The sequence below is a fragment of the Homalodisca vitripennis genome, chromosome 4 (genome assembly GCF_021130785.1).
Source record: "Homalodisca vitripennis isolate AUS2020 chromosome 4, UT_GWSS_2.1, whole genome shotgun sequence".
Taxonomy (NCBI): Eukaryota; Metazoa; Arthropoda; class Insecta; order Hemiptera; family Cicadellidae; genus Homalodisca; species Homalodisca vitripennis.
The window spans coordinates 171,949,303-171,965,761 of record NC_060210.1 but is presented as its reverse complement, the minus strand read 5'-3'; the positions used below and the strand labels follow the sequence as shown (position 1 = coordinate 171,965,761).

The window sequence follows — 16,459 nt, the reverse complement described above, 5'->3', positions numbered from 1 at the left end:
TATGAGGATAATTCTAAATCACAAATTGGTATAACAAGATGAAAACTATATCTTAATACCGTTGTTTACTTTAAAATCTTTAAACCTGTTCAGAACTCTCAAGGTACTGGTAGTTCTGGATATTTTGAACAGGGATTTTTTTTGTTTTTGAGCCGTTTAGTGTAAGTAATCTATTTGTGTATAAAAGTAAATGTTATCCTCAAATCATTTAGATTCTTATCAAAAATCTACAAAATTATGTTAATACATTGAATAACATAACTTGATCAGTTTGTAGAAGTGGTAACTAAAAAATTCCTTATAATTTTATTCCTTACAATTTTATTCACTCCACTACATTTTTCATTTACATAAAAACAACTATGTAAACAATTTACCGTTTAGATTTCCTTTCTAAATATCTTTGAAGTGCATCATCAAAAAGTGCACCGACAGTTCTCTTTAACCAGATATTTACAGTAGGTTTGGTCTCTTCATAAGTTCTGTTTATACTATCAGTTTCTATCTCATTAACAGTTACATCTTTCAATGTGCTTGAATTTGTTAAAGAAGAACTTGGTTTCCTATTTTCCTTCATTTCATTTGAAGACTTTTGTGAAACTTCAATATTTTCCCTATTTTGTGAAGTTGATATTTTCTTTTTATCTGGTGTTTTTTCTTTACTTTGACTATTTTCCTCTTTCCTCTTTTTATGTGATTTTGATCTTCTTTCACTGTCAGAATCACTTGAACTCGTTGATGATGAGGAAGATGAGGATGAAGTAGTTTTTTCACCTTCTTCTCTAGAACTGCCAGATTTTGTCCGTTTCCTATATTGACGTTTTTGTTTTTTATGGGATGATAACGGGTTAAACTGATCCTCATTTATTTCTTTTGTGGGGCTCTTCTTGACTATTTCCACTTTTTCTTCTAATTCCATTTTATTATCTTGATCTTTTTTGTTTTGGTGCTGATCTACATCAACTGTTGTTTTATATAAATGTCTATAAAATCCTGAGATGTCTTTTTGTTTAGAAACATCACCAATTTCTGAAACCATTACAATAAATTAGGATAAAGTGTTACAAAACAAATGGAGTAAATTTGAACAATAGAGATAGTAAACTGTATAGCTAATTAAAAATGTATAGTAATTAACTCAAGGCTGGTGTGAGAATTAGGTAAGAAATCTTGAAAATGATCCCATTCTTAGCTTAAGAAATCAATCACTGAATACATTTTTTCAAAGTTTCTTTATATTTTGTTGTAATATTTAATATTTGTCTTAACATTTAACACATTTGCTCCCGCAATTTAACAAATTTTCTTTCAATAGAGACCAGCTGGCACATATTTGTGCCATTGGTTTGTAGTCATAGACTGATAGCACAAATACGTGCAGCTGACTTCGCCTAACTCTTCAGTTAACTTGTTTTGTAACAGTGTATATTAAAGCTCTGAAACTACGTATGCAATCTATAGAGATATGAAGTACACCTATGTGCCATTGGTTTGTAGTCATAGACTGATAGCACAAATACGTGCAGCTGACTTCGCCTAACTCTTCAGTTAACTTGTTTTGTAACAGTGTATATTAAAGCTCTGAAACTACGTATGCAATCTATAGAGATATGAAGTACACCTATGAGCCACTTGGTTCTGGAGTTGATACATTTATTCCTCTAGCTTTCAATGTAGTTGACTCATTCTGATTATTATTTTAGAAATAAAGCTACCCTAAATATAGAAGATATTTCTTTTGGTAGTTTATTTATCTATAGTGTGTTGAAACATAAAAAAAGCTATGGAATTATGGCCTAAATGACAGCGTGTGACATCAGAACGCAGTTTGTAACACTTTGTCAAAATGTTTTTCTATAATAAATAAAACATAACTTGTGTGTTTGATTTTTATTAATACAATGTACCTACTTATTTGCAAGAAAACATTATAATTATATACAGCACATATATCTGCTACAAAAACGCTAAAATTAAAATAATTTCATTTTTTGTAAATTTTAACTTTGGTTTATAGTTTAAGACTTACTCGGGTGGTTAGTACACTGATTAAGTCTTTTGCATTGTATTCATTTCACCCAGCACATAATGTGCTACTCGGGATTGAACATGTTATAAGGTGCACGGTTATCAGGGTTCTGATTTTTAATCAAAATACTTTACTGAATTCTCCTAATATTGAAAATTTATTTTTAAATTTTAACAGGTGAAATACAGAAACGAAATTATTACATCCCTCCAGCAGAAAAACAGAAATTGTTTCAGCCTACAAAGTGATACTAAAACAAACTCCAAAGCCAAACTCCATGGTTGACCATCCACCATCACAAAATACATTATTGTTATGCAAAAATTAAATATCTTGTCTATGTAACATAGTCATAAAAATGACTAATTTTCAAGAAAACCAAGACCAAACAATTACACCGGGAAGAACGAAAGACAAGCTATTACCATTGCCAAAACTTACAGCAAGACTATACAACAAAACATCTGATGGTAATTGCTTATCGTGGACCACCCACGTGGAGTACTTATGTACCAAACTGAGCTCAGCTTTGAATGCAATTCAAAGGACTAGAACAATTTCCACTGAAGAAGCAGTTTTAAGTTGCATACTGTGCACTTTTTGAAAGTCGTGTAAGATATACGAGAAACAATTTTGGTTTGGAGAGGCACATCAGTAGAGAATCTCCAGAAAATGTTAGTCCTACAAAAGCGTGCTGTAAGGATACTACCTGGGCTGAATCCAAGAGTCATGTAAGGATGCATTCAGAAAATAGTGAATATTCACAGTACCTTCCATCTATATATTTGAAGTAATTATGTATGCTGTACAAGAGAATATTCAGAGATTTATCCACATCCATGAACATAATACTAGACACTCCGACTGATTCATTGACAAATCTTTACTACATTGATGAATTTTTTGTTAAAAAAATTATGAAACACTGTAAATACTTAACATTTTATGCGTTTGCTAAAATATTGTTTTAAGTTTATATAACACACACACACTTTATAAGATACTTGATGTTTAAGAAATAAAGAAATTCTTATAGAAATCAAGTTTCATACAATATTTAAAGTTTAAAAATGAAATCATTCTGGTTATATCTTGCCACATGATATAAATTTTTGTTCGTTAAGTTAGGTTTCATAACAGTGTTTAAATAATATAAGTTATGAATATGTTGAAGATGGAACTTCTATTGGCTTTTCTTAATTCAAGCACTGAATTGAAAACTTACAGTAACTTTTTACGAAAGTTATTTTCACAACTTTTCATTTTGGAAGGTCTTTAAGATAGCAAGACCATCTTCTTCAGATACATCACTAAAGTAAATACAAAGAGTAAATTTGTTTATTTTTAATAACAGTCATATGTAATTTTAATATTAACTTGTTCTGTGTGGCACAGTGTGTAAATTAAAGATAAATCATTATTTCTAATTATACTATGTAAATTTTAAAGTTATTTTTGTAATCTTCGTGAAGTTCATAACATTTTGTATTGGCCTATCTATATAAAGATTTAAGATATTAAAGAATCTTTAGGTTTTCTTTTGATATGTTGTGTTCAATATTAATACAATAGTGTGCTACTAAAGATTTTTCTTCTCTGTTGAATTTAATGTGGGAACAATGTTCTTTGAATCTTATATGAATTTTTCTTGTTGTCTGTGCAATGCATTTCTTATTTCAGTTGTCATAACTCATTTCATATGTAGCTGATTTATTGTTATTTCTTCAGCTTTTGGATTTTAAAATTTATTCTTAAGTTACTTTCTATTTTATATGTGATGGTAGTGTTTGTATGTTCTTTGAATGATTTGTTAACATCTTTTGATTAACATTTCAATGTAGTGCTAATCCAATTTGTGTTTTTTATTGGTAAAAGTATTTGGGGTATTAAAAAGGAGACTGTGTGTGCTTAAACCGCAAAATCTTGACGAACTCAGAAACCTAATTAGAAAACGCATTTAAACTTGTTAATAATGATAAACCTTTATTCCTAAACATTTGTAATTCTGTTCTCATACATTGTATGAAGTGTTTACAAAATAAAGGTGGACATTTCAAACAAATGCTATATAACATTGTATGGTAATAAGAAAGTAATTTCATATAATAAATTTGTTTTCTTGTCTAAAAGCGTTTTTGTTCATCCTATAACGCCTTTAAATTTCTCTTCTGGGAAAACTGATATATGGGTCCCCTGAATTATTTTCTCTAAATTAAATAAGGGGAGTTTGTGATATTTTTGAATGCCACTTTTACATGAAACGTTATAATATTTTTCAACTATGTGGCATCATATACTTACTATTGGAATATAAATATAATTTGTCATATTTTACCTTCTAATCGATCCATTCGTTTCTCTTCTTCATCCATTTTTTGGAACTCTTCCAATTTCTTCTTATAAGAAGAAGTTACAAAAGTTTCTTTATCTTTAAATTCATCTCCTTCTTTTAATCTTTCTTTTTGGACTTGCCTCTCTAATCTTCTTTCATTTTCTAACTTCCTCCTTTCAGCATTTCTCTTTAAGGATTGTATATAACGAGACTGAAATCAACAAAGTAAAATAATATAGCATTAAAATAAATGTAAAGGTGATAATTGCATAGTATTTTACTCAAAACACTTACACTATTTTTTAAACATGTTAAGTTGTTAATTTCAATAATTAACTAGGAATCTCTTATTTGTTTAACAAACCAAATATATGATTGTGTGATAGGCTATTTTTTAAAAGTTAATTCCTGAGGAGTGATTAATTTTTAGTCCCATAAAACATACTAAGGTACATTTTTCTCATCAACTACAGCATTCGTTCTTTAACCCTGCAACTGGCTTTAAGCGATTATCGACGCATTAACTACAGTTTCAAAATGGCACTAAGCTATTTTCGACGCATTAACTATGTCGTAATATGATCTCTCACAGCAAGCCTATTTTTACTTTGTTTGAAGTAAAACATACGTAAATCTAAAGATAAAGATTCAAGGTTTCATATTATACCATAAAACGCTCTATAGTTAAGTTAAATCTTTCATTATAAAATTCTAAACTTGGATGTTCACATTTCCGATTGCCATTTGTTTGCGTAATTTCTGAACACGCTAAAATTACCGTATGTTTGTAAAAATTCCGTATCGTGAGTTTACGTTCTACACGATCGTAAGTGTCGTCATTGATAACAGTGTATTCTTGGCTTTCAGAAACATCTTTTCAATAGCCAGTAGGAAAATTAATGTTTATAAAATAAGCGTTTGAAAAGCTCGTGTTTTGTAAAATCCCAAAATGCCTAATGCGTCGAAAATAGCTTCATTAAATTTTGTTATTTTTGTTACTTTATCGTTGTCTGGAAATAGTGAAAATCATATCAAAACAAAGAAGGAGAATTGCTCTAAGCAACAGTATAATAGACAACGAAGACTATGAACTAGTATTTTATTTTTGTTCTGTTGCGCAATCACAGACTCAGCCAGTAGAGAAGAACAACGCATCGCATGGTTGCCATGTTGATTTCTTTGTTGTTATTACGCCATTGCCGGTATTAGTGTATTGCTTGCTATTTATTAGGATATTTTAGACATTTCGTTATTTAGTGTGTATAAATAAAAGTTTGTTTATTGTTTTTTTTTTAATTAGTGAAGTGAAAAATGTAGAGGTTAGGTTAAGTTTTAGGGAATAGGTTGGATTTTTGTGAAACTGAAAATAAGCCTATGTTCACGTAGGTTCAGTGTTTTATAATTTTGTAGAGAATTTAATTTTAATTAAAATTAAATTTTGATTTAAATTTATGCAAAGGTATTTATTATAAAAGTGAAAAAGTTTTTTTTACTTTTTCTGAAGGTATTAGCGTTTTATTTTTATGACCATCGCTTGTTTTATTTTTTTAACAAAAAAATAATATAAATAAAAATACATTGTTGTACATTTTTGTAAACTTCAATAAACGTACTATCTTTATAAATAATATTTGGATGAAAAGAAAATTGTTAGCTAAAAAAGTTAGTCATTTATTTCACAATTTTGACTTTTGTAAAAATTAAAAAAAAAGTTTGTTTCCATATAAAAATATCTTATACAATGTAAACTTCTATAAATGTCATATTTTTCTCTTCTAAATATATTTATCTCTTAGAAAAAAATATTTGTTCATCCAATAGATTCCAAAATGTCAAAATGGTATACATAATAGTGCTATACAAACTTTTTTCAGATTTTGTAGTTTTTATAGATATATTGTTCAAAAGTACCAATAAACTTCTTTTACCTAAATATTTTTTTGTAATTTGTAATTGAGGTATATAAGCAAACTTTTGTACTTTCATATTACCTGCGAGGGTGCTATACATTTTGAGAAAAATTTATTCTTTACTAATATTTTTACGTTAATTTGTAAAAAAATAAAAATACATTAAATGATTCAACCTTTAATATTTTTTTGGGAAACTGCATTTATTTCTAAAGACATTGATGTTTTTAAAATGTGTTTATCTTAAAAAATAGATGAGCAGTGATTAAAATACAAAACCCTTACAAAATCACCAAAAAGTGCCTGCCATTTTGGGAAAAATGATGGCCAGTTTCAGGGTTAAAGTTTGTTATTGATCATAGAAGGTTTGAAAGGATAACAGGATTTCAGACATTTTTCATCGTTATATGTCACAAAATGTAAAACACAACGTTTCAAGTTGCTAACTACTTTGTAAAATAAAACTCTGTACAGCTGATATCTTGCAATCTTTCAAGATATCAAAAACATATGATATTCAAGATATCAAAACATTATTGTAAATGACTAGAATTCTAAAGATTTATTTGATTTTGCTCTAAGAAGCCTGACTGAGATAAAACCATTCTTTTTCCAAATTCCAGACTGCCAGCTTGAAACCTTTAAGAGATAATGAAAATGTGCGAGAAAAAAGTGTCATATTGAAACATTTTAGTAATTGAGAATGAGCTAACGTTTCTTTATTTTTAGAAGACCATTTATCATTTGAGCATACAATTTTTATGCATACAAACTATCGCTCAGTTCATTGTCTTCAAAAATAGCACCTTCAGCACTAACAATATTCTTTATCAATATTCTCACTCACTGGTGACTCTATGCTTACTCATTTTTTACTAATAACACAGTAAATTACATGATAAACAACTGCTTCCAATCAAGCAAACTAATCAAGGTTATAACTGACAGCATACAACTACAAATCCAGTTGATGTTGTCTAATGGCTGACATCGAGAAATAAACTGCATTCAATGATGACGAAATACAATGCCAATTGGAAGGTTTATTGTTTTAGGATGTTGCCAGTTTCTTCACTGATTGCTATACCAAATTATGGCATTTGGACATATTACAAGCTAGCTTCACTAAATTCTCGTGCTGTCCAATATTCCGGAAGTTGGGCATTTAACTAGATAACCTCTGTCTGATATATCGGGCGCTGGGGTTAAAAGGATTGAACACTGGTAGAACTGAGTGTATCAAGGCCATAAATCAAATAAAACACAAAATGGCTATTTAAAAAATCCAGGAGCTCAAAATATCTAGGAAACCAAAATAAATTAAATACCAAAAGAATGCAATTCTAATATATTATAATAACTACCTGTTTTTTCTCTTCTTTTTTCACTGGCGTTTTATTAATTTTATCTTTTATCTCATCATAAACTTCATCATACTGATATATACTTGGATCTTGACTGAGAGCTTTTTGAACTTGAATTTTTGTTTGTCTTTTCTCTAAGGATTTGTTGGCTTCACGCTGAAAAAAAAAAAAAAACATTTCATACAATATTATTTAACAAAAAGCAAATTGTTTAATAACTTAATTTTTAATGTTGTAATCAATCAAAAATACTGATTGCTAACATAGCACTCCATTAATTCAAAACTATAACACTTATAGTTTTAATAAAGTTTGAAGTAGATAGTTAAGTTCCTACAACACAAAACAATTGAAAGTAACAAATAAAATGTGCAACAAATTACATCATTCTTATTAATAACATTTCTTTAAGTGTGGCTTATTTCGACTCTTTCACAGAAACAGCTAAAGTATTCTCAGCTGTTTTCCTTTACAGTAGTATTGTGCTTACAATAGGTTGAATATATTATTTGTTTTAAATACATAAATAGTCTAAATACATAGTTTATATATTACACCAACAATTGGGTTTAGCAAATTTAGAAAATGAGAAATTCCTGGCTTAAACATTTAAATTTAAAATTCTTTATAAGCTGTATTGACTTATGTAAATTATAATATTAAAATGAAAAGAAACATAATGCAAAATTAAAAAGATGCAGAGCAGGACTAGCAAGAGCCGTGGGCCAAAGATGCGCAGTAGCCTAGTGGTCAGATGTAAGAGTGGGGGTAGCAGCCGGCTCAGTTCACTGCTGTCAGGCATTGGAGTCATGTTGTTCTGTTGTGCTGACATCTAGCGTTCACGTGGCCGTGCTGTCGTTGTTGTTGTAGGTGTTATATAGTGGTTGTTTTATTGTTGATTGTACTCATATTAATATGGAAGCTCAACAGCATCGTAAACTAATTGGTGGACGAAAAGTATTGCATAGCCAAAGTCGAGAAATCATTGCAAATGTGTACAAATTTATGAAACGTGAAGCTGAAACTGGAGCTGCAATACATTTAAAACAAATTCAATGCCGTGTAGCGGAAGCCACGGGTGTATCACTGACGTCTGTAACGAGTATTATTGCAGAAAGCAAAACCGTTGTTCAGACTGAAACCCAGTTTTATACGCCAAATAAAAAAAGACAGAGTATAAAACAAAACAGAGTTAGATGAGTTTGATTTATGCGTTGTCAGGCGAACTGTAAATAAGTTCCACAAAACCAATGGCGAACGACCAACAGTAAAAACTCTATTACCAGCTCTCAGAGAAAAAATTAATTTTACAGGGAGTAAATGGTCGTTAGGTAAGGTTTTACACAAGCTAAACTTTCGCTGGAGGAAATCAGTTAATAACAGGAAAGTATTGGTTGAAAAAAGTGATATAAGGGAACTACGTTTAAAATATTTGAGAAATATCCAGAATTATCGATTGGAAGGTAGGCCAGTAATCTATATGGACGAGACCTACGTTCATTCTACACACACACAAAACCCTTGAGTTGGAGTGATGGAAGCGAGGCAGGTTTAAAAACCCCTATTAGTAAGGGCGGGAGAATAATAATTGTTCATGCCGGTAACGAAGATGGCTTTGTAAATAATGCACTATTGACGTTCATTTCTGGGAAAAAAAAAAACAGGGGATTATCATGGTGACATAAATTTCAGCAACTATGAAAAATGGATACGGACACAATTAATTCCTAACATACCCCAAAACTCTGTTATTGTTACTGATTGAACACTACCACAATGTGCAGTTGAACCCAGCTCCCACGTCGTCAAAAGGCAGACATGATACAGTGGCTATCAGAACGAAACATACACTTTTCTAAAGAAATGTTAAAACCAAAATTGTACTCAGTTATTAAAGAAAATAAACCAAAGTACAAAATGTTTAAAGTAGACTCTATTCTGGCAGAAGCTGGCCATTCTGTTTTAAGGTTACCACCAATATCATCCAGATTTAAATCCTATTGAAATGGTTGGAGTTTACTTAAGGAAAGTGTAGCCAAACGAAACGTTTCGTTTAAAGTAGCTGAAGTTCAACAACTGGTAGTAGAGATATGTAGCCAGATAACACGAGAACAGTGGAGTTCTCGTGTGAACCATGTAAAAAAAGTGGAATTGGATTACTTAGCATTAGAACCGGAAATCGACGAAATTAGTGAACAAATAATCATCAATTTGGGAGAAGATTCCGACACCGAAGATGACAATGATGACAGCCATCCAGAAAGTGATGATGAAATGGGTGACGTGGACTTGAGTGGAATAGAACCCCTGATTTAAATAACTGTAAGTTTTTTATTTTATTTAAATAGTTCTAGGATTTTATATCTAGGCTAGATAATATTATTTCGTCATATATAGTTTAAAGCTCATAGATGATGTAATTACTAATATTAATATTAAAGTAAAAGTAGTTATGACTGCGTTTAGAATGTCGTATTTGTGAATAGTGGTTGCTTGTGAGCACGTCGGCGCTCGGTGGCTTGGCGGCTCAGTGCTTCACCCCACTACGCCCTACTCCACTTCTCCTCTCGCGCCGGTCACGGCTCTTGCTAGACCTGCTCAGTTGTACTTTTTGATCTTATGACATTGATAATGATAAGATCTCTAGTTTGTTAAGATTGTCTTTTTGTTATAAATGTTTGATTGTGATCTTTTTTTACTGAATGATTTTTTTATAATATATTAAAATAAATAATCAATTAATAAAAAGTTCAAAAAATAATTATTACAGTATGTGAAAAAATAATAAAGTTTAATGCTATGCTTGTGAAGGGTCCTCAACATGTTGTTTTTTTTCACTTGCTCTCCACTCTAGAGTAAGTAAATCTGAGGAACGGGTGTTTCATAAGTAACAAAATTTAGGAATGTTCCTCAATTATCACAGATAAAAACACTTTTTCTATTTTACATGTGGAATGAATAGAAATATGTGTCAAGCCATCAAAAACAAACCTGATATGCTTTTTTTATCCAATCTCCTTTGCCAGTACCAGAATCTTCTGAATCAGAACCTTCATCAAACACTGAAGGTCTTTGTATGATATCCTTATTAGATCCTTTCTTTGGTAGTAGTAAACCATACCTAAGGACATACATAAAATACAGGAGTACTGACTGATATATTATAAAGTACAATAAAAAATTAACTCATGTATTGCAAATAAAAAATAAGGTGTTACTCGTACAAATTCAAATGTCTCCTTATTTTAAACATAATAAAACGATTACAACTTTTCAATAATTCTATCAACAAAGACTGTGCTTGGTCGTGAGTTCCTTTTTCAAGACCGTTTTAATAAATGACAATTTACAAAATATATCCATATAATAAATAAGACAGTTAAAGCAAGCTGTAAAAAAACCAAAGAAAAAAAAGAACAGGCCCCTTATCATTGAGAAACACCTCTTTGTGTTCATGAGTGTATATCATTACACTTCTGATTTTTCTGATGTATCCCATTTCATAACTGAGAGTAAAAATGCAAACTGTTATAGGTATGTGAATTTATTCATATATATTTAGAGAATATTATAATAGCAATAACTTTTTGTTAGTTTTCAAGAAATAATCTTTTTTTTAACAAAATTGTTTAAACCCTTTCATGCCCAAATTATGAAAAAGTAAGAAAAAAAATTATTTTCTGTAAAAATGCTTTTATTTATACTTTGAATAAACACTTTTCATTAATTATTTTGAAAATCCATTACAATTAAACATTTAGGAAACTGTGTCCATATGGATTCTATAGGAACACAAGTATCCAATATCAATTACTTTGTCACTACACTATTATTTGCCCATAGGTGCCATATGGCACTAATTTACAACAACAACAACAAAACTGGGTAGATACATAGGAGAATAATAACAATAACATTTTGTATTTTCATGAACAATGTATTATTAAAATACTAGTCAAAATTATTACAGATTGCAATATACACACTAGTCACAGTTATGAAAACTGTAAAAACAGTTGCTTACATTGGTCAAACACAGGTGGACTGCACACTTTTGACACCTAATCCTACTTTGTCCTTTGTTGCAATGTGCGCAACGCAACTTATTCCCAACAGGCGTTGGCCAATGTGCTACGGTTGACATACCTTGATTCACTAACAGGTAGCAGCCTCTTCGGTCCTCTTTTAGGAGTAATTGGAGGAGTATCAGTCCGAGGTCTTCCAGGTCCTTTTTTCTCCGTTATGACTCCTTTAGAGCACAGAGCTCTTGCCACATACAACTGAAATTGTACAAGCGTGTATTTACATTCTTGCCCAGTTTTGCTTCATAAAGCGCCGGTACAAAAGCCACCCATTTACAACTGAAACATTAAAACACCAGTGAACTATTCGCATATATCCACGTTTGCTCCTTATATCAATTCGATACAGTGAAATCAACATCCCAAACAAGTCAACCCCTCCCATTGACTCATTGTAGGATTGAAACAATGGCTGGTCGGGGAACATCTACCTGCTGGCGATCTTTTTTTGACCATCTCCTACATATTTCTATGGTTCAATGTTGTCAATAGCAGTGAGCATAGTGATTGGTTTTGTTATCATACCACCTAACTGCCAAAAGGACTGCTTTTTGTATCCACAGCACTGTCATGTGACCCCCTTCCGAGCCGTTTTAGATCTTTCTCTTCCAACAGTGGGCAATGATTGGTTCGATCTGGACGAACTACTCCGGTACCCCATACCCCCTTCTCCTTTAAGTAATTGAATAACTTTATTGAGGTGAACCAGTTTATCTGTAAAAATTTTAAAGCCGCTTATAATTTGGCAAATCCAAGCAAAGTTCAACTACAATGTCACCGCTGAACCCGACGAGACCGTATAGTCACCCACAAGTCTTTTCACTCCCAATGTATATTGAGAAATCGTGCATCAAACCTGATGCTCCGCATCTCATAAATACTTTGTAGCCCCATTTTTTTGGGCTTTTTCTTCACATATTGCTTCATGTGTGAAGTCCCTTTGAATGGTATCATGTGCTCATCGATGGATTGATTCTGTTCTGGTGGAATCGTTCTGCAAGCCTCAGCAATAGTAATTTATCAAAGGGCGAACTTTGAAAAGGCTGTCTCCAGGAATTCGTGTGGTATTATCAACAAGATGAAAATGGTTTAATATATCATCAAACCTGTTCCTAGGCAAAACTTCAGCAATTGCTGGGGTAGCGAGTCTCCGCTGCCCAATACATACGATATTGGGGAACATTGACTACTCCACTGTGCAACAATATGCCAATGTATTGTTGTATTTCAATATTTTGTAACACTCAAGTCCTTTCCCTTCTGCTGAGAATAAAGATTTGTTTGCTCTGTTATTAGTTGAATTATTTCTTCATCAATAAACATTGAGAAGAAATCAAATGGGGTTTTTGAAGCTGCTTCTGTGGGGGGGTTAGGAATAGTTACCTTCCCACTGAACATTAGGAGAGATTGAACTTTTCCTTATTCCAAATGGATACTGGGGATCTATCCCTTTGTACAGCACGTCTTACTCTGGGGGCATTTTTCTTGTCGTCTTCCCCTCCCTCTTCTATGTATAGGCCTACCTGTAGAAGGTCCTGGACGCATATAGTCTGGATCTGCCATACTCACGTCCTCTTCTTCTGGTAAAGCAGTCACAATCTCAGATGCAGATTGGATGTCTTCGGCTTCCTGTTCTTCAACGTCTCCAAATTCATTATCACCCTCAGACACTGCAACCCGAATCTGCAAAATAAATTAAAAGTAAGTTATGTAAAGTTTTTAGTTAGAAACAAAAAAACAGGTTCAAAGTAGGGAACCCATGCATTATTAAATTATTTTCCCAAATAAAAAAAAAAATATTTTGTTAAAATTTATTCTAGGCTATATTAATTTGAATAACTACTCCATCTTTTACGAAATAAAAAAAATACAGCGTTTAATTTATGGAACGTAACTAAGCTATTAAAAAACTTCACTCAGATACCTCTTCCAAATTTATTCCATCAGCTTCTAGCTGCTCTTCTAAGCCCCGATTGAAAATTATATCAAATACGAGGTCTTCTTCATTCTCTTCATTTCCAATCTCCTCTTCTTCCGATATATCACTACTTGGCAAAAGTAGCCACTCTTGTATAACCCCCACCGTCGTCACGATCATCCATCTGGAAATAAATTAGTTTACTATAACGTTCATAAAAAAATAGGCTATGAAGAATACAGATGTATATCACAAAATGGCTTTTATACAAAAAGGCAATCTTAGCATATTTATAAATAAATAAAGGAGTATTTTGAAAATTTTGTAATAAAATATTTTTATTGCCTCCTCCCATATTTATGGAGTGGGCAATAGACTATACACAGATTAAAATGCACTATTTACTGGTCTAAATCAATCAAATTGAATCCATATGGCACCTACAGGTACAGCAGGAACCATGACGTTTGAACAAAATAACTGAATCCATATGGCACTTATAGGCATAGGAAGAACTTCACTACCATAAAACAATGAACTTGTCATGCCTATAGAATCCATACGGATTCAATTATACTTTGGTTGTTTTACAATAGATTATACCACTTATCTTAATTTTATGTAAGTAAATACATTTGTGAAAACCTAGGCAACATCATTATAATTTTTTCCCAGTTTCCATAACAATAGTAAATAACACTAACTTACCTCTGAAAATGACGAAATTCAGCAGTTGATGTAGTAGCTGTGAGTTCAGCTGAACAAAACTATTTCTTTTGAGAATTTACAGGTCTGCCAACATGAAAAAAATCATTTTCCCACCCAAACATCAAATTTACCCGTCCCCAGAGTTTAAAATCTGTAAGATTTCAGATGTTGGCTCTAGAAAATCAGAAAGAAACTGAATCCATATGGAGCCTATGGGCAGGAAAGGGTTAAAAACTATTTTTTTGACATTATTTTTGCAGATATTCCGTTGTGTAACTCCTTAGCAAACAAAACCTTTTAAATCAAAACTGTAAATGTATAACTTATTAAAAATTTTGTACCAATTCCAAAAAGAATATAGTTATCCTAACTTTTACCTCAAAACTTATTTGTTACGTAACTTTGTACGAAAAAGATGGGCATTGCTGTTTTTTTTTTCGTCTTCCAAACCAATGTCGTGTAGTTTTCTAAAATTGACTGCCATTTTTAATAATCAAATGTTACTTATATGTAAAATTGAAATATTACCTTGTTTACGTGTATTATTTGAAAGTGTTTACAGCTGTTGATATAGATTATTTAAGTTATTTGTTCAAAATAATTAATCAGTATCAATTGATTATATCGGTGGTTATGATTAAGTAATATAGTTTGCCAATTTCGATATAAAAAACCGGGTCCGCTTATCGTACCCTACCCGTATGATAGTTAAAATAAATTACTAAATTTGATTCCTACCTTATTTACATATGTAAAATATATAGAGTTTCATCTTTCACTAAGAGTCACTGGATTCCACCCTGTGTTTGCGGCTTCTCAGTGAAAGTGGTCTGGCATATAGTGTTTGAGTAAATGTTAGGACTGAGGAGGTAAATGTAAATGTAAACTGAGCCACAATTACATCCAGGGCTAAAGAAATTTGTTTTCTTTTTTGAATTTTACTAACATACAGCACACAAACGTCAGTTCGAGTTAGGGAGTTTCGTGAGTACATGAGCAGGGCCAAAGACATCACCAATTGGAAGAACTTCTCTGACTCACACAATTGTGAGAGAACCATTACTAGGATATCAATCTGCTACACAGTCTGTCAGGTTTGCCTCAATGTCATAAGGTAAATCTAGCCTAAAATTAAAACCTAAGAAAGCTAAACCATAGTAATAACAACACTAAGATACTATAAAAAAACATTCCCCACAAATACTATTGGATTCGTAACTTCAAACAGAAACACCAGCACTTCTTTACAGTTTCACTAAAACAAGGATGGCGCAACAACGTGGCTGACATGTATTATGTTCACGTCAGCTGTCCGATAATCTAAATAAGAATAATACATTGCTACTATAATTAGTAGCAATGTATTATTCCCCATATGTATATCCCCATACGATATATATATATATATATATATATATATATATATATATATATATATATATATATATATACTATAATTAGTGCTTTTTCAGAATATATAAAATAAAAATCATTTGACCTTTAATAGGCCTACCTAAAATTTGGATATTTATCATTGCCAATTCATGCGGACCTGCAACAAAAATTTGATTTAGGCTATGCCAGCTGTGGTGTTAAAGCATTTTCTTTTGAATAAAACAACAAATAATATTAAGTAGCTAAAGTAAATATTTACCCTTATATTCTCTATGCCTAGTTATTCATAACTTATTACCAAATTAAACAGTAAAGATGGGCTAACCTGAAACTTGTAGAATCCTTAATAATAAAATAGCTTACACTTTCGAGTATATCAAATACATAAATGGCTAACAATAGGGGAGGTTGATTACATTTGAGTTTAAGCACACTATAATATTGATAGTTTTTATAACTAACCTGCGTAATATTAACTTAAACTATAGTATAATTCAATGTAACCTACTGTTTTCCAGATTCTGTTGTCATGCTGACTACTACACACGAAATAGTTTTCACTGTTAAATGTTGAAGATACTAAAGATGGCTAACCATAGTGACAATGCACTGTTTTTGTAAAACAATTTAATACTTCAAGCTAACGTTGCTATCAGCTCTTGATAATTGTGTTGTGATGTTTCTCAATAGCAAAACATACATAAACGTAAACTAAAGAATA

The 16,459-nt window shown here is 31.4% G+C and overlaps 1 protein-coding gene across 1 annotated transcript; it reads right to left on the bottom strand.

The window, feature by feature from the left end:
* Positions 1–301: 301 nt before the first annotated feature.
* Positions 302–16,459, bottom strand: LOC124360634 (nuclear speckle splicing regulatory protein 1). Its single transcript, XM_046814414.1, has 5 exons — positions 16,247–16,459; positions 10,627–10,756; positions 7,636–7,791; positions 4,365–4,572; positions 302–1,029 (listed from the first exon to the last, which is right to left on the bottom strand). Exons 1-5 carry the CDS (start codon positions 16,267–16,269, stop codon positions 374–376), a joined length of 1,173 nt encoding a protein of 390 aa, XP_046670370.1. The 5' UTR covers positions 16,270–16,459; the 3' UTR covers positions 302–373.

Bases quoted from the DNA above. Each gene is read 5' to 3' on its own strand.
- LOC124360634 (XM_046814414.1), bottom strand. From the start codon at position 16,269: ATGACAACAGAATCTGGAAAACA. The intron at 7,792-10,626 runs GTTTGTTTTTGA...TTTTTTTTTCAG, and splicing joins GGATAAAAAAAGCATATCAG to CGTGAAGCCAACAAATCCTT. The intron at 4,573-7,635 runs GTAGTTATTATA...TGTTGATTTCAG, and splicing joins AAAAAGAAGAGAAAAAACAG to TCTCGTTATATACAATCCTT.